The sequence below is a fragment of the Panulirus ornatus genome, chromosome 48, assembly GCF_036320965.1.
Source record: "Panulirus ornatus isolate Po-2019 chromosome 48, ASM3632096v1, whole genome shotgun sequence".
Classification (NCBI taxonomy): Eukaryota; Metazoa; Arthropoda; class Malacostraca; order Decapoda; family Palinuridae; genus Panulirus; species Panulirus ornatus.
The window spans coordinates 27,852,493-27,879,198 of NC_092271.1; the positions used below are offsets into that span (position 1 = coordinate 27,852,493).

The 26,706-nt window shown below is 40.7% G+C and overlaps 1 protein-coding gene across 7 annotated transcripts in view; it reads right to left on the reverse strand.

Annotated features, from left to right (window-relative positions):
- The window catches only part of LOC139763903 (uncharacterized), a 181,455-nt gene that overhangs the window by 142,167 nt on the left and 12,582 nt on the right, over nt 1-26,706 (reverse strand). For all 7 annotated transcript variants that reach the window (XM_071690322.1, XM_071690324.1, XM_071690323.1 and 4 more), the window contains exon 3: nt 18,895-19,599. In XM_071690322.1, the coding sequence (XP_071546423.1) occupies nt 18,895-19,599 (705 nt within the window). The remainder of the gene's footprint in view (nt 1-18,894; nt 19,600-26,706) is intronic.

Consider the following 26,706-nt stretch of genomic DNA (forward strand, 5'->3'; position numbering starts at 1 on the left):
AAAAAAAAAATCTCCCAAAAAACTCTCTGAAATCTATGACTAGGTGATCAGTTCACATGTCTCACTGGCTGATTGTAGAAAAGCTAGAAGAGATGTTAAAAAGCTAAAGAACATACGGATGTATTGTAGAGGGTAAAATTGCCAGCCAGAATTTAAGCACACAACAGAGCAAAAGTAAAGAGCCAATTTAGGAAAGGAGCAGAAAAAAGCAAAGGAATATCAAAAACTGTTCCATAAATTTATCAACTTCATGTTGGTTAAAAACTAGTAAATCATGCTCTATGATGCATGTAAAAACTTCAAAAAGCTTAAAAAATAAGGAACTAAGAAATAAATTTCAACATTTATGGCTGAGGACAGTATAATCCTAATGCTGCTCAGATAGGAAGGGAGTGAAGCCAGTGAAGCAGTGAAACTGAGATTACTACAAAAGACACTTTTAAGCTTGTGAGGGATCCTAACAGACAAAAGATGCATAGACCTAGTGAATTTCTCCACATGTACTCTAGGTGCAACCACACAACCACTTAACGGCTACCTAAAATTAAATCAAACATAACTGAAATAGGTTTCATTACTATGGGAGTGGATGATGAGGACATGCCTAACATTAAACAAGGATAATTGCAAAGTACACAAAACTACAGACCAATATCTTTGCTAAGTGTTGTCTGTAAAAAGCTGGAAAGGTAATCAGAAAGCAAATGGATGATTACAAAAAAAAAAAAAAAAAAAAAAAAAAAAAAAAAAAAAGGAAAAATACGTTCAAGAAAATAGGTCACATATATCTTTACACATCTATGACACAGTGACCTCTGCTTTAGACATGAGATGGGTGGATGAAAGTTGTTACTGAATCATTAAATGGCATTTGAACTACAAATGTTCGCCTTATTCATATTTTTTTTTTTTTTTTTTTTTTATATACTTTGTCGCTGTCTCCTGCGTTTGCGAGGTAGCGCAAGGAAACAGACGAAAGAAATGGCCCAACCCCCCCCCCCATACACATGTACATACACACGTCCACACACGCAAATATACATACCTACACAGCTTTCCATGGTTTACCCCAGACGCTTCACATGCCTTGATTCAATCCACTGACAGCACGTCAAACCCTGTATACCACATCGCTCCAATTCACTCTATTCCTTGCCCTCCTTTCACCCTCCTGCATGTTCAGGCCCCGATCACACAAAATCTTTTTCACTCCATCTTTCCACCTCCAATTTGGTCTCCCTCTTCTCCTCGTTCCCTCCACCTCCGACACATATATCCTCTTGGTCAATCTTTCCTCACTCATTCTCTCCATGTGCCCAAACCATTTCAAAACACCCTCTTCTGCTCTCTCAACCACGCTCTTTTTATTTCCACACATCTCTCTTACCCTTACGTTACTTACTCGATCAAACCACCTCACACCACACATTGTCCTCAAACATCTCATTTCCAGCACATCCATCCTCCTGCGCACAACTCTATCCATAGCCCACGCCTCGCAACCATACAACATTGTTGGAACCACTATTCCTTCAAACATACCCATTTTTGCTTTCCGAGATAATGTTCTCGACTTCCACACATTTTTCAAGGCTCCCAAAATTTTCACCCCCTCCCCCACCCTATGATCCACTTCCGCTTCCATGGTTCCATCCGCTGACAGATCCACTCCCAGATATCTAAAACACTTCACTTCCTCCAGTTTTTCTCCATTCAAACTCACCTCCCAATTGACTTGACCCTCAACCCTACTGTACCTAATAACCTTGCTCTTATTCACATTTACTCTTAACTTTCTTCTTCCACACACTTTACCAAACTCAGTCACCAGCTTCTGCAGTTTCTCACATGAATCAGCCATGTGAGAATTCATAATCTACAACAGTATAATTCGGAGTCAAGCTGTCATGCCCAGCAGGCCTATGTAACCACCCAATCCTGACTACTCTAGTACACTATGTGAATACTTATCTAGACACTTCTAAAGCTATCCACTGAACAGCAAATCAAGTTTCAATGGAAGGGGGCAATGTACAAAGGTCCCTTGCTTACCACAGTACTAAAAACTGCAGTTTTGAGTGAACATGATTAAAACATATCACTTTACTAACTGCAGCAACAAGTTTTAGGCATCTGCGAGTTCCTTCCACACTGGGCAAGAGTTGCAGCCATGGCTGAAGGCTGCTTCAAACAAAGTCCCCTGGAAAATCGAGCATGGTGGAGGCAAAATGTGAACAGCGATCCACAAGTAAGGTCACCACATCACTCTTGACCACATCACCAACATCCTACCAGTATCATTTTTTCTTCTGTGATTCTTGTCACAAGGAAATCAAAGGTGATCTCAATACAAACTTCCAATACCTGCAACTTCAACTTTTTCGGCCTTTTTGCCCTTAATTATAGTAAAATATGGCCAGTAAGTGTTAAGCCAGTGATGTCAGTGGTGCTACCCCCAAAAGAAAGGCAAGGAAAGTGATTTTGAGCAAAGTGGCTGAACTTAACCTTGAAAATGGTAAAGTCCAGCATCTGTTGAGATATTTGATGTTAACTAGATAACATAGCAAACTATAAAGAAAAATGTAAATATGCCATACTTCAGTAAAGTCCTGAAGTGTTCATTACAAGACTTAAGTTATGCCTCTCAACGGTCACCCCCCAATTTTCCATGCATATATATCCACATCTCTTTTCATCTGAATAGTTAGTTGTTCCATTTATACAAAGGATTCATCTGTCCTTGTATAGGGTACTACTCTCACATCTGGAGTGGTTTTAGCTCTGCATCCTTGCTTGACAGAGATGAGTAAAAAATGATGCAACTTATAAACTCTCCAATGCTAACTTTAAAACAACCAGCCTGCCCTTTGCCAAAACAGTTCAATTTCTCTGTTCTGTATGTATCACTTTGGTTTTTGCTCCCACAGCTGGCTGCCTGTTCCCCCCACCACAAGGTAACCCATGTAATTTTCAGCAAGCTGTGGCATCTTAATTAATTAAACTATGTGGCCATTGGCAACTCACAGACTGGATTTTTGAAAACCATTTCTTTCCCTATACCTCGAAACTTTAGAACACGCTACCCTCTCATATCTTTCCTAATAATTATGACCTTGCACATTTTAAAAGACAAGTTTTTTACTTCCTCCAAAATTTACAAATGCCTTCCCTGGTCTTCTTTTTTCCTATCATTGTCCTTTCTATATTTCAATTAAGGCCTGGACTTGATGTGGACATTTGTTCAAGACTGGAGGAAAAAAAAGTAATCCCGGCCTGCAAAGAACTACTATATTAACACTTTAGCACTTGAGGAGGTTGGCTTTTTTGGTATCCTCAGGGTAAACAAGTTATGTATGACATTCAATTAAGTGTTTATAGTAAATATCAATTTGTAATGCTGCTTTTAGTCTAATTCTTTTATGATTTTGTTTGTATATGACTATCTTATGCCTCAGTATTTCTCACTACCTTAAACACTTTCCTAATTTAGCCAGGAATCTGAAAATAAAATATTTTTCAAATATGTAGTGGCTTTCTTACCAGTTAGGTTACCTTAGCATGCCTGCTGTACATCTAAAATTACTCTTGACTAACAGTTTTCTTTTGGTTCCCACTCCCCTCAACCAACCTACCTAACTATAACTGACATCCATTCCCTAAGAGCTCCCATCAAGATGGTGGTAATTCATCCCTGTCCTCCCATGGCCCTCTCGCATATAACATTCCATGCATTCTTACCCCATTTCTCTCTCTCCAATACTCTTCAACTCTATTTCCTCCCTACTTTTCCCTCCTAAAATAAGATATCACTGAGCTGAACACTTTCAACCATTTTGGAGTTTCACTGCCTTGTTATGGCAAAAGCACACAAAGTAAAAATTAAGTAAAAAGGCAATGACAGCAACAGCAAGTAGCCTTTGGTTTATCATAAGATAGCATTTGCTTTCTGCTCCTTCATACACTAAATTTGGCTGTAGCTACATCAAAAAATCTACAGGCAACTTTACCTCTAGATAAGACACTTCCAGAGTGCCTTTTTAAGAAACGTGTCACTACGATAGGCATTATCATTCAATTTAGCAAGGGTTCCAGTACATCTTAGTGCTCAAATCTCACAAACTAGTAGATAAGTGGAAATGACACAGCTCCTAGTGTAATGAACAACAAGAGGGGCTCTCCCCTACTCATGACCTATGTGACTTACAACCATCCGTACATACAACCGGAAAAAATTTAAATAAAAAATACATGTAAATATAAAAATTATGCTGTCATATGCCTGCTGGTGCTAATGCCTGGGTGAGTAGGAGAGCGACTGTCAGATGATATCCCGTAACTGTGTACATTACAACATCTCTCAGCTCTCACTCATAGTTGCCATTCAGTTAGCATGCATTATTTAAGTGAATCTAATGAATGTTCATACTGGATTAAACCAATATACCTAAATATATTTCTTTTACCACTTACTTTATCAAATTACTCGGCATATTCCACTTCTGATACTTTATTATAAAGAGTAATATAAACATAGTAAATGGTACCAAAGATTTCAGAACCTGGTATATAGTTATTCTTATGAATTTGTTTTTTCACGTGGAAACTTCAACCAGGAAGAGATGTCCGCATCAAGACCAGGCCTTAAGTGAAATATACAGGTTAATAAAAGCAGAAAAGAAGAGACAAGGAAAAGTATTTACAAATTTTGGAGGAAGTGAAATGACATGAGAGGGTACAGAGTTCCAAATTTTCAAGGTGTATGGATAGAAACAAGTTATCAAAACAGTCCACCCACGGGCTGCCAAGAGCCACACACTAATCATGTGATGCAAGAGCTTGCCAAATATTTGTCAAGCATTTTGAAAGCAGGTGAACTGTCTACAGCACACACATGGGCAACAGCAGGCGTCCAGCAGCAACCACAAAAAATCAAGAACACTGATGCTGTGCGCAACTCAACTGTCAACAGCACCAAGAAATCCCATCATTGTCACTCCCAGGAGCTGGGAATGTCTCCCAGCAGTGTGTGGCGTATTATGACCAGGGAGCTGAAGTTCTTACCTTACATCAAATCTGTTCAGCACAAGCTAGTAACTGAATAAATGAAAAGAAGGCACAACATGTGTGAGTAGCTCAGCCAAAAGCTTGAACGCACACAAGGATGCATCAATCACATCTGGTTTTCTGATGAGGCACAATCTCACATCAATGGTGCCATTAACAATCATAAAAACATCTGGGGCTCTGAATTACCAGAGGAGATCACAGAGAGCCAACTGAAGGTCCTAATGGTCACTGCCTTCGTGGCCTACAATGCAAGGCATGGGTTACTGGGTCCTTACTGGTTGAAGAAGGTGGTCGAACTGCCACCATCAGTGCTGAACGGTACCATGAGGTGATCAGGCTATTCTACAATGAACTGAGAGCAACTCTCACTTCAGGCCAGCTTCGAATGACCTGGTTCATGCAGGATGGAGTCCCACCTTGTACTGCACATGGCACTATTGCCTACCTGTATCAGTTGTTCAACCACTACCTCCTAGCCCTCGGCACTGCTAAAGAACAGGTGCCTCACTGCCCCAAATTGAACCCACTGGACTTATGGTTGTGGGGGAGCTACCAAAGCATCTGCGTATGCTGGCAAACCTAGTACATCGGACCAGCTAAAGCTAAATGTTGCTACCTCCCTCCAGCATGTCACAACTGGGACTTTCAAGAAGGTCGGACAGAACTTTGGCATCAGAATCAAGGCCTGTCTTAAATGCTGTGGCGCACACATCGAGAACTTACATTATAAGGAATTTGCGAAAATAAAAATTTATGATATCTGAATTGATTTATGCAATTCAATATATCTGTTCTGGAAAATACCAAGATATGAACTTTCATTGATAATTAACTTCGATGTCTCATGAGATACCATTGTCTCATAATAAACAACTGAAATTGTTACATTTTTTTTTGAAACACCCTGTACTCCAAATAGGGAAAGATCAATCCTTTGTATTGATCAAGCAACTGTTCAGAAAAGAAACTTCAATACATAAACAAAACTCCCAGTTTCTAAAGGAAAATACAAAGGTGTTTTTGAAATGTAAGTTTCTAAGTTTCACATTAATAGCAAATATCTTTAAGTAAAAAGATGGAGCTTCAGATCCATCAAGAGTTGAGGAATTTTCAATAGGAGGCCAGAAACTACATCTTGGAGACATTAAACTTAATCAGTTTTCATCAACCCCAGAGATACTGTCTGAGTTTACTAAGGAAGTTGGGTCAAGAAACGGTGCCGACAATGACAAAAGGAGCAGATTTGAAGGATGTGAATGCAGTGTTATCAGCATATAAGTGCATCTAGTTACTCCTGGATGGAAATCGTTGATAAAAAGGAGAAAAATTGTAGGAGATTACACAGAACCTTGAGGGACACCAATACTGATGTAGAAAGGGGGAGAGGCTGAACCATCAACAACCAGGCATTTTTGTACCCAAGATAGTTGTTGCTTCAATAAGGGCACGTTCAGATTATAAACAGCTTCACAGAAATCGCACATTAGATAAATTATCTATTGTCTATTTATCACACCTAGTCGCTGTCTCCCACTTTTGCGAGTCAGCGCAAGGAAACAGACGAAAGAATGGCCCAACCCATCCACCTACACATGTACATAAAAAGATGCCCACACATGCACATATACATGCCTTTACATTTCAATGTATACATGCATACACACACACAGACATACACGTATATACACATGCACATGTTCATACCAGCTGCCTTCATCCATTCCCGTCACCACCCTGCCACGCATGTATATACATGTTATCTATACTATATTTATTTACCATACTTTGTCACTGTCTGCCGCATTAGTGAGGTAGCGCAAGGAAACAGATGAAAGAATGGCCCAACCCACCCACATACGCATGTATATACATAAACGCCCACACACGCACATATACATACCAATACGTTACAACGTATACATACACAGACATACAGACATATACATATATACACATGTACTTATTCACACTTGCCTTTATCCATTCTCATCAGCACCCAGCCACACATGAAATGAAAAACCCCCTTCCTCGTGCGCGAGTGAGGTAGCCCTAGGAAAAGACAACAAAGGCCACATTCGTTCACACTCAGTCTCCAGCTGTCACATATAATGCACCGGATCCACAGCTCCCTTTCCACATCCAAGCCCCACAAAAATTTCCATGGTTTACCCCAGACACTTCACATGCCCTGGTTCAATCCATTGACAGTACGTCAACCCCAGTATACCACATCATTCCAATTCACTCTATTCCTTGCACGCCTTTCGCCATTCTGCATGTTCAGGCCCCAGTTGCTCAAAATCTTTTTCACTCCATCCTTCCACCTCCAATCTGGTCTCCCACTTCTTGTTCCCTCCACCTCTGACACATATATCCCCTTTGTCAATCTTTCCTCACTCATTCTCTCCATGTAACCAGACCATTTCTCTCATTTCCAACACATCCACCCTCCTCCGCACATACCTATTTATAGCCCATGCCTCGCAACCATATAACATTGTTGGAACCACTATTCCTTCAAACATACCCATTTTTGCTCTCCGAGATGATAATGTCGCCTTCCCCACATTCTTCAACGCTCCCAGAACCTTCACCCCCTCCCCCACCCTGTGACTCACTCTGCTTCCATGGCTCCATCTGCTGCTAAATTCACTCCAAGATATCTAAAACACTTCACTTCTTTCATTTTTTCTCCATTCAAACTTACCTCCCAATTAACTTGTCCCTCAACCCTAATGAACCTAGTAACCTTGCTCTTCACAACTTCTGCAGTTTCTTACATGAATCAGCCACCAGCACTGTATCATCAGCGAAAAACAACCGACTCGCTTCCCAAGCCCTCTCATCCACAACAGACTGTATCCTTGTCCCTCTCTCCAAAACTCTTGCATTCACCTCCCTAACAATCCCATCCATAAAGAATTAAAAACAACCAAGGAGACATCACACACTCCTGCTGCAAACCAACATTCATTGAAAACCAATCACTTTCCTCTTCCTAGTCATACACACACACACACACACACACACATATATATATTTGCTTTGTCGCTGTCTCCCGCGTTTGCGAGGTAGCGCAAGGAAACAGACGAAAGAAATGGCCCAACCCTACCCCCATACACATGTATATACATACGTCCACACACGCAAATATACATACCTACACAGCTTTCCATGGTTTACCCCAGACGCTTCACATGCCCTGATTCAATCAACTGACAGCACGTCAACCCCGGTATACCACATCGATCCAATTCACTCTATTCCTTGCCCTCCTTTCACCCTCCTGCATGTTCAGGCCCCGATCACACAAAATCTTTTTCACTCCATCTTTCCACCTCCAATTTGGTCTCCCACTTCTCCTCGTTCCCTCCACCTCTGAAACATATATCCTCTTGGTCAATCTCTCCTCACTCATTTTCTCCATGTGACCAAACCATTTCAAAACACCCTCTTCTGCTCTCTCAACCACGCTCTTTTTATTTCCACACATCTCTCTTACCCTTACGTTACTTACTCGATCAAACCACCTCACACCACACACTGTCCTCAAACATCTCATTTCCAGCACATCCATCCTCCTGCACACAACTCTATCCATAGCCCACGCCTCGCAACCATACAACATTGTTGGAACCACTATTCCTTCAAACATACCCATTTTTGCTTTCCGAGATAATGTTCTCGACTTCCACGCATTCTTCAAGGCTCCCAGGATTTTCGCCCCCTCCCCCACCCTATGATCTACTTCCACTTCCATGGTTCCATCCGCTGCCAGATCCACTCCCAGATATCTAAAACACTTTATTTCCTCCAGTTTTTCTCCATTCAAACTTACCTCCCAATTGACTTGACCCTCAACCCTACTGTACCTAATTACCTTGCTCTTATTCACATTTACTCTTAACTTTCTTCTTTCACACACTTTACCAAACTCAGTCACCAGCTTCTGCAGTTTCTCACATGAATCAGCCACCAGCGCTGTATCATCAGCGAACAACAACTGGCTCACTTCCCAAGCTCTCTCATCCCCAACAGACTTCATGATGTGCTGAAAATGAGATGTTTGAGGACAATATGTGGTGTGAGGTGGTTTGATCGAGTAAGTAATGAAAGGGTAAGAGAGATGTGTGGATGAGAGAACAGAAGAGGGTGTATTGAAATGGTTTGGTCACATGGAGAGAATGAGTGAGGAAAGATTGACCAAGAGGTTATATGTATCAGAGGTGAAGGGAACGAGAAGTGGGAGACCAAATTGGAGGTGGACGGATGGAGTGAAAAAGATTTTGAGTGATCAGGGCCTGAACATACAGGAGGGTGAAAGGCGTGCAAGGAATAGAGTGAATTGGGACGATGTGGTATACTGGGGTCGACATGCTGTCAATGGATTGAACCAGGGCATGTGAAGCATATGGGGTAAACCATGGAAAGTTTTGTGGGGCCTGGATGTGGAAAGGGACCTGTGGTTTCTGTGCATTACACATGACAGCTAGAGACTGAGTGTGAACGGATGTGGCCTTTATTGTCATTTCCCAGGGCTACCTCGCACGCATGCGGGGGATGCGATTTCATGTGTGGCGGGGTGGCAGCGGGAATGGATGAAGGCAGCATGTATGAATATGTACATGTGTATATATATGTCTGTGTATGAATATATATACATTGAAATGTATAGGTATGTATGTGTGTGTGGGCATTTATGTATATATATATATATGTATATGTGGGTGGGTTGGGCCATTGTTTCATCTGTTTCCTTGCACTACCTCACAATCGCAGGAGACAGTGACAAAGTATAGTAAATAAATATAATATATATATATATATATATATATATATATATATATATATATATATATATATACATACAAGTATATATATACATACAAGTGTATTGTGGTGTCTGTCCATGATATAATGAAGTCCTCTCAGTAATTGTTCAGGCAACCATTATGCCCTTTTGAAGATCTGCAAAATTCTACATGACAAAATTTGCATCATACCCCAATTTACCTTGTCTAAGGCAATCAAAACAATTTTGGGATGTCCTTATAAGGAAAGTCCATTTTTGAAAATACTGTGTTTCCACCTTTATTTTCCGACGCGTTCCTATGAATAGTTTTATTCTGTTACATTCATGTCTTGATGATCAGGCTCATAGCAGACATGTCCACATGTTCCCTCCTTTTCTTATGCTGTAAGATTTTTGGGTTAAATATGTTTAAGTAAAATATAGCTAGGTAAAAGCAATCCTTAATAGATATACTTTGAGATCAATCTATCTTTTCTTTAAATAAAAGTGCTATAGTGTGTGATGATTGTACCAAAGTAATTTAGCTATTAGCGTATTCTCAATCCTTCACTAATCTGGACAGTTGGAGTTGCGTTTACTTCCTTTAATTCATGGTCTAGCCTCTTTGAACATCGGTTAGGTCTGCTATTCTACTTCCTTCATCTGAATCAGGTGTCTATTAATTTGCGTCAATCTGTGATGATTTAGAGGCTACTTCAATGTGTTTCGAGACTCTGAGCCATTCATGCATGTAGTAGAATTTCCAACCTTGGAGCTTTGCAGAGCTATGGGTGCTATGATCACCTATCAAATGGCAACTTCAACAGTTTAGACCTTTCTGTGTTCCGCATTTCCGACATTATACTTTTATCCTTCTAAGGTGTGAAATTTCGCTGAACTTTCGCTGCTATTAATACCCTTCAATTGTTTGAATGACCCATCGCAAACCACGTACTAAATCTAACTTCCAGACATGCATTCTAATTGTCTATAAGTTTACAACTGCGACATTGACACAGCTCATACACCATTGCCTAACGATGTAAGCTTTTATCTGACACTAAATGCACCATGGATTCAGCCGTCTCGTCTATGGCTTCTTAATCAGGTTCTGCCATGACTTCGGCACCTTAAAGCATTCCACAGGTATTCACATGGGAAACGAGACATCATTACTTCAGTCCCCTATTATCATACTTTTTTTTTCTTTTTACTTCTATCCGTCACCGCGTTGCAAGACGCAAGGAAACAGAACTTTGTACTTTCCCCCACACGATATGCCAGTCTTACCGTAATGTAGGTAAATCTCCCATCAATTCTTCATTTTTTAACTGCATTACCCTTCAACCTCTCCATACCTATATCACTGGATAAGTCTGGGTGCATTTCCCAACTTCCAATTTCACTTTCACCCTTTCCTTATGAAAAGCCTGAGTCCATCTTTCTGAACATATTTCTGGCTTGGTGATTCCTACCCTTATCTTTTCCCTCTCCTTCCATACCTGAATCAGTCTTTCACTCTCTTTCTACATTCATGTCTTTTTGATGATTCAAGGCCTCCATAGCACAGACATTTCCCACAATGTTCCCCCTCCCTTTTCTTATGCCTGTTAAGATATATTTTGGGGTGTTTAAATTCATGTTTTCCAAGTAAAATAAATCAGTCTAGCGTAAAAAGCAAATTCCCTTCACATAGTATATACACTTTGTACATCCCATGAATTTCTTATCCTATTTTCTTTAAAATCTAACCATAAGTGCTATTAAGTGTGGTGAATGTGAATCTGTAACCAAAAACGTAATTCTAGGCTAATTAGTCCAGTAATTCTTCTTCAATGCATCGCCCTTCACACTCTCCACATCCTTGGACAGGTCTGGGCGAGTTGCCCGTTTTCCACTTTCACCCTTTAAACTTTCCATGGAGTCACTAGCCCCATCTTTCTGAACACATTTCTGGCTTAGGGATTCCTGCCCTATTTTCTCCCTCTCCTTCCATACCTGAATCAGTGTCTCCATCTACTTCTGCACTCATATCTGCTTGATGATTTAAGGCCTCCACTTCAATGTCAGTTTCTGCAGTGCAAACTCTGAGCCATTTCCATGCCTATGTAAGTAGAATTTCCTAACCCCCTTGGAGCTTTGCCAGAGCCTATGGTGTTGCCTATTCGATCACTCATTATCACAATGACAATCTCTCATCAGTTTACCCCTTCTCTTGGTTCCCTCCATTTCCAACATTTATACCTTCTTATCCTTTCTTAAGTGTGAACCATTTCTGCTAACCCTCTTCAGCTCAACTTATTACATACCTCTCTCATTGTTCAATGAACCCATCGCAAACCAACTACTACCCATAAAATCTAACTTCCAGCACATCCACCTTCTATATGTGTCTATATCTAGTTTCACATACTGCATACATTGGAACTACTATGCTATCATCTACACCAATCTTTGCCCTAACAGATAGTAACCTTTCTATCTGAACACTAAATGCACCATGGACTTCAGCCCTCTCACCCACCCTATGGCTCTCTTCAACTTACCAGGTTCACTGCCATAGCCACTCTTCGAGCACCTTAAAAGCCCATTTCCACCAGGTTATCTCCACATTCAAACAAACACTCCATCTAACCTCTCAGTCTCCACTATTAATCATAATACTCTTTTTTTTTTTATTTATTATACTTTGTCGCTGTCTCCCGCGTTTGCAAGGTAGCGCAAGGAAACAGACGAACATAATACTCTTACTTTTTCCTTAATTTTCTCTCTTACACACTCCCAAACCCAAACACCAATTTCTGCAGTTTCTCACTTGTCAATAGTCCTGTCATCAGCAAACAACTTCCAACATCTCCAACCCCCACAACCAACATACTGTAGACCTAACCCTTTTTCCAAGACCAATGCATCCACCTCCCTTACCAACCAATCTAGAAACAGATAATAAAAGTCTTGGAGATGTCACAAACCCACTTTCACCTGGAAACACCTAACCCCCCCTCCTTCTATTCACACAAACACCTTACTCTCTCAATAACTGCACTTCATTACTTCCATCAGTCCACAAATCATCACTACCAACCCTATCACAAGCTATTTCTAGATACAATGCCACAAACCCTTCTGTATCTCTAAAATTTTTCAAATAAATTCTTCAAAGCATGATCCACATATACATTACCACTCCCTAAGCAATGCTACCACCCACTTAATTGCCACTCTCCCATACATTTTACCAGATACACTCAAGAAATGTTTATCTCTTTAATTTGAGCTTTCAATCTAGTCCCCCTTGCCTTAAAACAATGGCACTGTATGTATAGGCACTCTACCATGAGTGATACATACATAAAAATTCCCAACAATACAATCACCAAAAGTCACCTACTTGAGAAATTTAATCACCTCCTTTCCTGAGATACTCAACTGTAATCCCATTCACTCCAGCCAGCTTCCCATCCCAAACTTCATTTTATGCAATGCATTCACCACCTTTTCCCTTTTCACTAAATCATTTGGCAAGGCTCTTGCAATGCATAATTCCCCAACATAAAACCAATCTGCCACCTGATCAAACACATTCAATGATCCTTCAAAATACTCAGGTCAACTCCACTTTATCACTGCCATCTCCCCATACAATGAAGCTCCCATTTGTTCTCTAATTTTCTAAACATAATTAACTTCGTTCTGAAGCCTCCTGTCTACAATCACGCCCCAATGCCAGCACATTGCCCCAGGTGTGCTATATTGCTTATCTTTACTCTATCCCTTGTATATCCAATTATTTCCTGCATGTTGAGGCCCTGAACAATCAAAAGCTTCATTAACTCTATCCTTCTGCCTCCTTTTTGCTTTCTCCCTTTATCCTTGTTTGCTCCACTTCTTAATCACCTCTTAATCACCTTCTCCACATGTCAAAACCATTTCTAACATCTTCACCTTTAATACATACTACTCTTACTACCACACCTCAAGCTTTCTCTATCAACCCTCTTTCACATTACGTATTGTCCTCAAACACTTCACTTCCAACACATTCCTCTTCTGTTCCTTGTCATCATGGGCCCATGCATTCAAAACCATAAAACACTGACAAAACTACATCATCAAACATATCTCACATATCTTAATGAAATGTGGACCTCCGCCTTCTCACCCCTCCTATGGCTTACTTCAGCCTTAACGGTTCCATTCACTAACATTCACTCCCAAGGATCTGCAAATGCATCACGGTTGGAAAAGCTAACAGTTACACCACGGAAGATTTTGGACTAACAGTAGCTACACCATGGACCATCCTCCATGTTCTCTCTATTCAAAATCACATATATTCAAGCACTAAGAAATTAAATATCCATTGTGACAACAAAAACCCTGCTGCAGACCAAACTTCATTTGGAACTTCTCATACATCTCTAATCCTACAAACACACATGCCTTATTCCCTTTTAGAAACTCCTCACTGCTTTCCTCCCACACAATACATATGCAAAATCTTACACAAAGCATCTCTATCGGCCATAACATATGCTCTCCATAATCATAATAACCACGTACAAACCCTTCTCCTTCTGTAAGGATTTCCGACAAATTCTTCAAAGCAAACATCAGGTCCACACATCCTCTACCAATCCTAAAACCAAATTGTTTCTCCCTATGATTACCTGTGTATGCCACCATGCAATAAATCATCTTTTCACCACAATTTACCACAGGGTACACTCAACAAAACCCCAGCTCTATGACACTACCAATCCTGAAACCAAATTGTTTCTCCCTATCTGATTATCTGTGTATGCAACCATGCAATAAATCATCTTTTCAACACAATTTACCACATGGTACACTCAACAAAACCCCAGCTCTATGACAAGGACACTCACTTTTGTTCCCCTTGTAATACAATGGCCTATACAGGTATTCTGCGAAAACCTCAGGCACATCACCATAAGCCATACATACAATGAAAACTAACAAAAACCAAGCAACACAATCATCACCTTCCTAAGATACTCACATCAATCCTATTCACAGCAACCATATTACTGCACTTCAGATTACACAAGGCTTCCATAACTGCTCCTTTTTCACCAAACAACATGCAATGATGCCATCATTCTGCCTAACCCCACATCCAAAATGCCCCACAATTAAAACCTTACCAATGCACACATTCAACAATCCTTCAAAATACTTGCTCTATCTCCTCTTCACATTTTTGCTTGTTACCACTTCCCCTATGTCCCTTGCAAGATGCACCCACTTTTTTTTACCATCATACTAACCTCATTCCAAAACAATCTCTTAATTTCCCTAAAACTTACTAATACTAGGAGTACCTGCAGAACAAGAGTTCACGTAGCAATGTTTTGTGATATCCAAAAACCTGGGTACAAACTTGTAAAGTGATGTACGTAGAATGATTCCAAGTTCTCATAAACGATAGATTTGCAGAAAATTCACATCTTATTAATCAATAATGAAACATCTGCATATATTTGTAATGTTCACTTGTAATGCCTTCTATAATTTTTTTTTTTTTTTTTTTTTTTTTTTTTTTATACTATTCACCATTTCCCGCGTTAGCGAGGTAGTGTTAAGAACAGAGGACTGGGCCTCTGAGGGAATATCCTCACCTGGCCCCCTTCACTGTTCCTTCTTTTGGAAATTGAAAAAAAAAAGAGGGGAGGATTTCCAGCCCCCCGCTCCCTCCCCTTTTAGTCGCCTTCTACGACACGCAGGGAATACGTGGGAAGTATTCTTTCTCCCCTATCCCCAGGGATATATATATATATATATATATATATACACATATATATATATATATATATATATATATAAAAGGACTGATGATTGGGAATACCTGGTTTAAAAAGCGAGATATACATAAGTATACGTATGTAAGTAGGAGAGATGTCCAGAGAGCATTATTGGATTACGTGTTAATTGACAGGCGCGCGAAAGAGAGACTTTTGGATGTTAATGTGCTGGGAGGTGCAACTGGAGGGATGTCTGATCATTATCTTGTGGAGGCTGAGGTGAAGATTTGTATGGGTTTTCAGAAAAGAAGAGTGAATGTTGGGGTGAAGAGGGTGGTGAGAGTAAGTGAGCTTGGGAAGGAGAGTTGTGTGAGGAAGTACCAGGAGAGACTGAGTACAGAATGGAGAAAGGTGAGAACAATGGAAGTAAGGGGAGTGGGGGAGGAATGGGATGTATTTAGGGAATCAGTGATGGATTGTGCAAAAGATGCTTGTGGCATGAGAAGAGTGGGAGGTGGGTTGATTAGAAAGGGTAGTGAGTGGTGGGATGAAAAAGTAAGATTATTAGTGAAAGAGAAGAGAGAGGCATTTGGACGATTTTTGCAGGGAAAAAATGCAATTGAGTGGGAGATGTATAAAAGAAAGAGACAGGAGGTCAAGAGAAAGGTGCAAGAGGTGAAAAAGAGGGCAAATGAGAGTTGGGGTGAGAGAGTATCATTAAATTTTAGGGAGAATAAAAAGATGTTCTGGAAGGAGGTAAATAAAGTGCGTAAGACAAGGGAGCAAATGGGAACTTCAGTGAAGGGCGCAAATGGGGAGGTGATAACAAGTAGTGGTGATGTGAGAAGGAGATGGAGTGAGTATTTTGAAGGTTTGTTGAATGTGTTTGATGATAGAGTGGCAGATATAGGGTGTTTTGGTCGAGGTGGTGTGCAAAGTGAGAGGTTTAGGGAAAATGATTTGGTAAACAGAGAAGAGGTAGTAAAAGCTTTGCGGAAGATGAAAGCCGGCAAGGCAGCAGATTTGGATGGTATTGCAGTGGAATTTATTAAAAAAGTGGGTGACTGTAGTATTGACTGGTTGGTAAGGTTATTTAATGTATGTATGACTCATGGTGAGGTGCCTGAGGATTGGCGGAATGCGTGCATAGTGCCATTGTACAAAGGCAAAGGGGATAAGAGTGAGTGCTCAAATTACAGAGGTATAAGTTTGTTGAGTATTCCTGGTAAATTATATGGGAGGGTATTGATTGAGAGGGTGAAGGCATGTACAGAGCATCAGATTGGGGAAGAGCAGTGTGGTTTCAGAAGTGGTAGAGGATGTGTGGATCAGGTGTTTGCTTTGAAGAATGTATGTGAGAAATACTTAGAAAAGCAAATGGATTTGTATGTAGCATTTATGGATCTGGAGAAGGCATATGATAGAGTTGATAGAGATGCTCTGTGGAAGGTATTAAGAATATATGGTGTGGGAGGAAAGTTGTTAGAAGCAGTGAAAAGTTTTTATCGAGGATGTAAGGCATGTGTACATGTAGGAAGAGAGGAAGGTGATTGGTTCTCAGTGAATGTAGGTTTGCGGCAGGGGTGTGTGATGTCTCCATGGTTGTTTAATTTGTTTATGGATGGCGTTGTTAGGGAGGTGAATGCAAGAGTTTTGGAAAGAGGGGCAAGTATGAAGTCTGTTGGGGATGAGAGAGCTTGGGAAGTGAGTCAGTTGTTGTTCGCTGATGATACAGCGCTGGTGGCTGATTCATGTGAGAAACTGCAGAAGATGGTGACTGAGTTTGGTAAAGTCTGTGAAAGAAGAAAGTTAAGAGTAAATGTGAATAAGAGCAAGGTTATTAGGTACAGTAGGGTTGAGGGTCAAGTCAATTGGGAGGTAAGTTTGAATGGAGAAAAACTGGAGGAAGTAAAGTGTTTCAGATATCTGGGAGTCAATCTGGCAGCGGATGGAACCATGGAAGCAGAAGTGGATCATAGGGTGGGGGAGGGGGCGAAAATCCTGGGAGCCCTGAAGAACGTGTGGAAGTCGAGAACACAATCTCGGAAAGCAAAAATGGGCATGTCCGAAGGAACAGCGGTTCCAACAATGTTGCATGGCTGCGAGGCGTGGGCCACGGATAGAGTTGTGCGCAGGAGGATGGATGTGCTGGAAATGAGATGCTTGAGGACAACGTGTGGTGTGAGGTGGTTTGATCAAGTAAGTAACGTAAGGGTAAGAGAGATGTGTGGAAATAAAAAGAGCGTGGTTGAGAGAGCAGAAGAGGGTGTTTTGAAATGGCCTGGGCACATGGAGAGAATGAGTGAGGAAAGATTGACCAAGAGGATATATGTGTCGGAGGTGGAGGGAACAAGAAGCGGGAGACCAAATTGGAGGTGGAAAGATGGAGTGCAAAATTAAATTAGATTCTTATATTCCAGCCACTGATGGTCACCTTAAAAAGAACACTCTAGTTTTCACATTCTTAATGTGCCATATTAAGCGAGTTCTACCTGACTTGAAAACTTTAAAATACATAACATACAGCAAAAAGCACATCACATACTGAAACAGATAAACTTACTTTGGACTGCTTGACATACCATACACTCAACCCCCATCCCATTACGCCTCCAAACAGTTTCAATCTCTCATCAGAAGTAGTCTCAATAAGAATCATTAACTATAGTTTGATTTACCAGAGAAATTGCAACAGGAAATGAAATGTCTGAGGATATTATACAGTGTGAAGTGGTCTGATCAAGTAAATAAAGAAAGGGCAAGAGAGAAGTGTGCAATATAGTGTGTGTGAAGAGGGGGTGCTGAAATAGTTTGGAAACTCTTTGGAAACAAGGATAGAATTATTGTGGAATTGTTGACAAAGAGGATATATGTCTCAGAAGCAGAGGGAACAAAGAGAATGGTGAAACCAAATCTGAGATGGAAGAATGGAGTGAAAAAGATTTTGAGTGATCAGGGCCAAAACATGTAAAAGGTTAAGGGCATGCAGGGATAATAAAGAACTGGAATTATACAGTATACTAGGGTAGACATGCTGTTAATGGACTGAATCAGGGCATGTGAAGCATTCAGAAAAAACTGGAAAAGTGTGGGGCCTGGTTGTGGAATAGTGAGCTGTGGTTTAAGTGCATTACACATGACATAGAGAATAGATGTGAGTGGATACAGCCTTTGTTCATCTGTTTCTGTTGCTACCTTGCCAACATAGGATTCAGCAATCAAGTATGAAGAAAGAATTAAATCCAAGATCTGACATGGCAGAATACTTACCCCCGGCTGAATAGAGGGTCCCGGAAAAGAACTACTTCCATAGTTTTCAGGATCATGCTCTGATTTTGATACTTCGGCGCCAAAATCCCCACTATCCCCTTCATTGATTGAGCCACCTTCATAGCTATTGTCCCTTCTGTATCCATCATCTGGGTCATCAGTTTCCTCCATTTCAACTTTTACCATTGGAGGTGGGTCTCTAGCTGAATCTTGTACACTCTCTTGCGATTGAGAAACTGGCAAAGAAGAAGGTGTATGTTGTAATGGAGGTGTTTGGGCTGGTGGTGTAGTTCTCGAGGGAACAGAAACAGCCGGAGAGAGTGGCCTTGGTGGTGGGGGTGGTGCAGGGGTGTCCTCATGTCTTCTTCTCTTTGGTGGTGGACTATCTCTTCTGTCATCTACTGGTGCTTTCCTTAATTTCGTAGGATCTTCATCAGGTACTGCCAAGCCCTTAATTCTGAGGCACTCAGCTGTTTTCAATAATGAAGCTAAGTCATTCTGGTTCACATTCACTTCACCTAAGTACATGTAATCCAAAAGTGCGTCCATGTCCTGACTTCGCACATCTTTGAGTACTACCACTGGTGATTTGCAAGGTGTTCTCTCAAATATTTCACTAAAATATTCACTGCATGTGCTCATTACCAGCTTGTGAACTGGATAAAACTTTCCTTCCACTGCAATTGTTGCATCTGTGTAGTTAGCCTGCAAAAGAAAAATATCAAATTTCAGCAAAAGAAAACCAATACAAAATATTACATTTATGATAAAGTAACTTTCCTGTATTCTGTGTGCCACATGACCCTCTGCAGCACTTCCATATGGAAACATGTTAATCACTTTAAACACACTTATCTAAATACCTTTCTTTCTCCCACATTAGTCCAATAGCATAAAAACCATTGGAACAATTTCTTCTGCATACATCTGCTTTTCAAAAAGTACCCAATTCTGAGCCTATATATCCACTACCAAACTCTAGATAATTCCATGGTTTACATTTGTAGTTTCATTTACTTAAGGCACATTGCCTCCTATACAACACACAAATCCCATTTGTTGTATTCTATGCATGCTGCTCATCCTCCAAAATGTTTAGGCCCCTACACCCTTCACTCCATCTCCTTATTATCCCTTGCACTTCTGAGACACAGATCCACTTTATCTTTCCTTCACCCCTCTCATGTCCAAACTATTACAGCACATTCCGACTAGATCTCGCATTGAGACTGTACCTAACATATCCATACAGTAATCAGGCCAACTGTACCTTCATCTCTGCCCTTAGTCACTAATCTACCCTTTCACTTGCTCTATAATGTAGGAAGGACCTCAGCCCCAATTCCCAAACTAAGGCTTGCTTCAGACCCCACAAGCACTCCCTAGTATGAGACTAATATCAACATAACAGCCAGTGCTGCAACACTTTCATGTCCATCTTTGCCCAAATAGTCACAGTCCTCTCCCTTCACAAGCTCCCTGATACACCCTGGACCTTAGCCCCTTCTCCAACCCAATAACTCACTTCAGCCCCCATGGTTCCATCCACAGTCACAACCATTCCAAAACCTAAAACATCACACTTCCTCCAGGTCCTCCCTATTCAAACATTCACACAATCTTGCTTCATCCCACTGCTGCACAATATCACCCATTTCTTTTATATTTACACAACTTTCTCTCTTCACACTTTCCCAAGCTCTCTAACCTGCTTCTAGCTTAAGATTCAAGCCTCTCACCATAGCAAAGTTATCTAACAACAGCTACAGTACTGTTCTACTTCCATTAACTCTAAACCCACTACAACATACCCGAGACCAAATATGGTTCTAACTCAATACCCTTGAATTTTCCTCCCTTACCATCTATTAGCACATAAAAGAGCCATGTTGATATCTCACATCCTTAATGGACACCCAACTTCACCAGAAACAAGACATCCTCCTCTTCATATATGTACCCATGCCTTACTTTCCAAGTAAAAACTCATTGCTCTTTCTACTGCTAATTCTTACACAAAGTCTTAAAAACATACACCTGGTCCATACACCCTTTCTCTCTCTCTCTCTCTCTCTCTCTCTCTCTCTCTCTCTCTCTCTCTCTCTCTCTCTCTCTCTCTCTCTCTCTCTCTCTCTCCTGAGAGAACACTGCTCTATGCTAATCAGATGTTCAAGCCACAACTTTCTCACACATGCCATCAAATATACCTAAAGTAATATAGCTCTACATAATTCATGCATTCATTTTTGTTGACCTTTCCTATAAAAAAAAAAAGACACTATAAATGCATTCTCCCAATCCTAAGGCACCTCAAATCAAATATCAAATAACACTAATCAACATCATACATTCAACTACTGCCCCATTCCCTCCTGCCACTTTGCCAAACTACCTTATGCAAGGCTTTCACTGTCTCCTCTCTTTTCAACATGGCTCAAACACTCTAAATGCCACCTCATCCTAAACAGACCATCCAATTACTGAAAAACATTCAAGTCCTTCAAATTATTCACAACATCTCATTTTCAACTCTGCTATATATATGTTACCACTTATTAACATTCTCCTCACTGCTGACACTTGTTCTCTTCCCACTATGAGTCATCTAAATTTGCTAAGCTGAAGTTAAGAAATACTCAGGATAAGTACTTACGAAGTGTACCAAACTACCCAGGCTATGGTAATATGTGTGCCTTTGGGCCACAGCTTCCAACAACCAACAATTCAACTTACCAGCCTAAGCTCAGCCCGTGCTATATGAATGTAACTACATGGCCTCACCAGAAGTTTAGCGATACTTGCTCACCATTAATTCTCGCTTGCCCTCTTTTTTTTCAACCCCTGCACCTTCCTTGTACATGTGTGTACTTTTATTTATAATTATCCATGGACACATTTCTATGAAATTACATATTACCCCAGACCTTTCTAAAAGGCTCCTGTAGTCCAAGGATGCACAACTTCCAGTAGCAGAGAAAAAAACGAAGAATCCTTTTGAGTGAGAAGTGTTTAAACAAAACTGTATCATCAATGAAATATACATACGTGTGCTCACATTCTATCTACAACTCACGCAACTCATTCTTTGTAACTCTAGATACTCTTGCTATGTGCTATGCATCCGTCCTACCTTTTGGCAATACAGTGGGAACAGATATATGTAGTAGGTAGGAAGATGAGACAGGACCATTTGGTAGACTTAGTAGTAGACAGGAACATTAGGTAGCACAAGGTTGGAATATTGACGAGAAATAGTTGTTAGAACATCCATTCACATAAGTCATGAGTAATGCACAACCACCTTACTCACAAAAATAGAAAAAAGCCAAGAGAATATAAACAAAAAACTGCAAGAAATGGCTGCTGCAAATGTGACATTACAAGCTCAAGATAGGGGGAGAATAGCTTAAAGAACACAGGAGACAAGTTGAAGCTGCTGCTGGGAAGATAAGGAAGGGAAAAGATATCTAAAAGAATAACCAAAATTCAGTTGATGAAACTGCAGGAAGACCATCAAGATACTTTAGAAAGGAACTAAAAAGGGCAACATGAGAAAATGAAACTGCAGCCAGACTCAAGATATGGAAATGATACTTACAAGAGTACCACACAAAAAGCTGATAAAATAGATAACAGCCAAAATCATGGAAAACTGGCTATGAGGGATAAAAAAATTTTAACAAAAATCTCACATAAATCATGCGAGTTAGTATTCTAAGATAAATAGGACATACAACCTTTCAAAACGCTAAAAATTTGAACAAAAATCTCATGTAAATCATGTACGTCAGTATTTTACGTTAAATATGACATACAACCTTACATTTTTCAGTTCATAACCTATAGGGAAAGAGTATTGCTACCTTAGCTTCAATAAAATGCACCTACTTTTCATAACCTCTTAGCAGAGACATAACTGAAGCCTTTCCCTTTAAATACCTTCAATAGGTAAATCCATACATTACAAATACGACGACATTATTCAATCAGTGCAACTACAGTGGGCATGTACTATATACAATAAATGCTCCTTACATATTTATCTATTTACCATAACATTGTTGGAACCACTACTCCTTCAAACACTCATTTTTGCTTTCCGAGATAATGTTCTCGATTTCCACACATTCTTCAATGCTCCCTGAACTTTCGCACCCTCCCCCACCCTATGATTCACTTCCGCTTCCATGGTTCCAAATCCACTCCCAGTTATCTAAAACACTTCACTTCCTCCAGTTTTTCTCCATTCAAACTTACCTCCCAACTGACTTGACCCTCAACCCTACTCTACCTAATAACCTTGCGCTTATTCACATTTACTCTCAACTTTCTTCTTTCACACACTTTACCAAACTCCGTCACCAACTTCTGCAGTTTCTCACATGAATCAGCCACCAGCTCTGTATCGTCAGCAAACAACAACTGACTCACTTCCCAAGCTCTCTCATCCACAACAGACTGCATATTTTCCCCTCTTTCCAAAACTCTTGAATAAAGGCAGACAGTATGAATTATGTACATGTGTATGTGTATATATGTATATGTCTGTGTGTGTATGTATATGTATACGTTCGAGATGCATAGGTATGTATATTTGCGTGTGTGGACGTGTATGCATATACATGTGTATGTATGTGGGTGGGTAGGGCCATTCTTTGGTCTGTTTCCTTGCGCTACCTCGCTAACGCGGGAGACAGCGACAAAGCAAAATAAAAAAATAAAAAAATATTTATTATACTTTGTCGCTGTCTCCTGCATCAGAGATAACGCAAGGAAACAGATGAAAGAATGGCCCAACCCACTCACATACACATGTATATACATACACGTCAACACAAGCAAATATACATAACTATACATTTCAATGTATACATACACATACAGACATATACATATATATAAACATGTACATAATTCACACTTCCTGCCTTTATTCATTCCCGCCACCACAACACCACACATGAAATGACAACCCCCTTCCCCCACATGTGCACAAGGTAGTGCTAGGAAAAGACAACAAAGGCCACATTCATTCACACACATGTACATAATTCACACTTCCTGCATTTATTCATTCCCGCCACCACAACACCACACATGAAATGACAACCCCCTTCCCCCACATGTGCACGAGGTAGTGCTACGAAAAGACAACAAAGGCCACATTCATTCACACTCAGTCTCTAGCTGTCATGTATAATGCACCGAAACCACAGCTCCCTTTCCACATTCAGGCCCCACAGAACTTTCTATGGTTTACCCCAGACACTTCACATGCCCTGGTTAAATCTATTGACAGCACGTCGACCCCGGTATATCACATCATTCCAATTCACTCTATTCTTTGCACGCCTTTCACCCTCCTGCATGTTCAGGCCCCGATCACTCAAACTATGTTTCACTCCATCTTTCCACCTCCAATTTGGTCTCCAACTTCTTGTTCCCTCCACCTCTGAAACATATATCCTCTTTGTCAATCTTTCCTCACTCATTCTCTCCACGTGACCAAACAATTTCAAAACACCCTCTTCTGCTCTCTCAACCACACTCTTTCTATTACCACAAATCTCTCCTACCCTTTCACTACTTACTCGATCAAACCACCTCAACACATCCTCAAACATCTCATTTCCAACACATCCACCCTCCTCCACACAACTCTATCTATAGCCCACACCTCGCAACCACATAACATTGTTGGAACCACTATTCCTTCAAACATACCCATCTTTGCTTTCTGAGATAATGTTCTCGCCTTCCATAAATTTTTCAACACTCCCAGAACTTTCGCCCTCTCCCCCGCCCTGACTCACTTCCGCTTCCAAGGTTCCATCCGCTGCCAAATCCACTCCCAGATATCTAAAACACTTCATTTCCTCCAGTTTTTCTCCATTCAAACTTACCTCCCAATTGACTTGTCCCTCAACCCTACTCTACCTAATAACCTTGCTCTCATTCAAATTTACTCTCAGCTTTCTTCTTTCACACACTTTACCAAATTCGGTCATCAGCTTCTGCACTTTCTCATCCGAATCAGCCACCAGTGGTGTATCATCAGTGAACAACAACTGACTAACTTCCCAAGCTCTCTCATCCACAACAGACTGCATACTTGCCCCTTTCTAAAACTCTTGCATTCACCTCCCTAACAACCCCATCCATAAAGAAATTAAACAACCATAGAGACATTATGCATCCCTGCCGCAAACCGACATTCAATGAGAACCAACCACTTTCCTCTCCTACTTTTGCACATGCCTTACATCCTTGATAAAAACTTTTCAGTGCTTCCAGCAACTTGTCTCCTACACCACATACTCTTAATACCTTCCACCGAGCATCTCTATCAACTCTATAATATGCCTTCTCCAGATCCATAAATGCTTCATACAAATCCATCTGCTTTTTTAAGTATTTCTCACATACATTCTTCAAAGCAAACACCTGATCCTCACATCCTCTAACACTTCTGAAACCACAATGCTCTTCCCCAACCTGATGCTCTGAACATGTCTTCACCCTCTCAATCAATATCCTCCCATACAATTTCCCAGGAATACTCAACAAACTTATACCTCTGTAATCTGAACACTCACCTTTATCCCCTTTGCCTTTGTACAATGGCACTATGCATGCATTCCGCCAATCTTCAGGCACTTCACCATGAACCATACATGCACTGAATATCCTCACCAATCAGTTAACAACAACAAGTCACCTCATTTTTTAATAAATTCCACTGCAATACCATTCAAACCATCGCCTTGCCAGCTTTCATCTTCCACAAAGCTTTCACTACCTTTCTCTATTTACCAAATATTTCTCTCTGACCCTCTCACTTTGCATGCCACCTCACCCAAAACACCCTATATCTGCCACTATATCATCTAACACATTCAACAAACCTTCAAAATACTCGCTCCATCTCCTTCTGACATCACCACTATTCGTTATTACCTCCCCATTAGGCCTCTTCATCGATGTTCCCATTTGTTCTCTTGTCTTAAGCATTTTATTTAACTCTTTCCAAAACATCTTTTTATTATCCCAAAAATTTAATGATACTCTCTCACCTCAGCTCTCAGTTGCCCTCTTTTTCACCTCTTGCATCCTTCACTTGTGTGGTGGGGTGGCGACGGGAATGAATAAAGGCAGCAATTGTGAATTATGAGAGCCTTGAAGAATGTGTGGAAGTCGAGAACATTATCTCCGAAAGCAAAAATGGCAATGTTTGAAGGAATAGGGGTTCCAACAATGTTGTATGGTTGCGAGGCGTGGGCTATGGATAGAGTTGTGCGCAGGAGGGTGGATGTGCTGGAAATGAGATGTTTGAGGACAATATGTGGTGTGAGGTGGTTTGATTGAGTAAGTAATGTAAGGGTAAGAGAGATGTGTGGTAATAAGAAGAGCGTGGTTGAGAGAGCAGAAGAGGGTGTTTTGAAATGGTTTGGGTACATGGAGAGAATGAGTGAGGAAAGATTGACCAAGAGGATATATGTGTCGGAGGTGGAGGGAACGAGAAGTGGGAGACCAAATTGGAGGTGGAAAGATGGAGTGAAAAAGATTTTGTGTGATCGGGGCCTGAACATGCAGGAGGGTGAAAGGCGGGCAAGGAATAGAGTGAATAGGATTGATGTGGTATACCGGGGTAGACGTGCTGTCAATGGATTGAATCAGGGCATGTGAAGCATCTGGGGTAAACCATGGAAAGTTCTGTGGGGCCTGGATGTGAAAAAGGAGCTGTGGTTTCAGGCATTATTGCATGACAGCTTGAGACTGAGTGTGAATGAATGGGGCCTTTGTTGTCTTTTC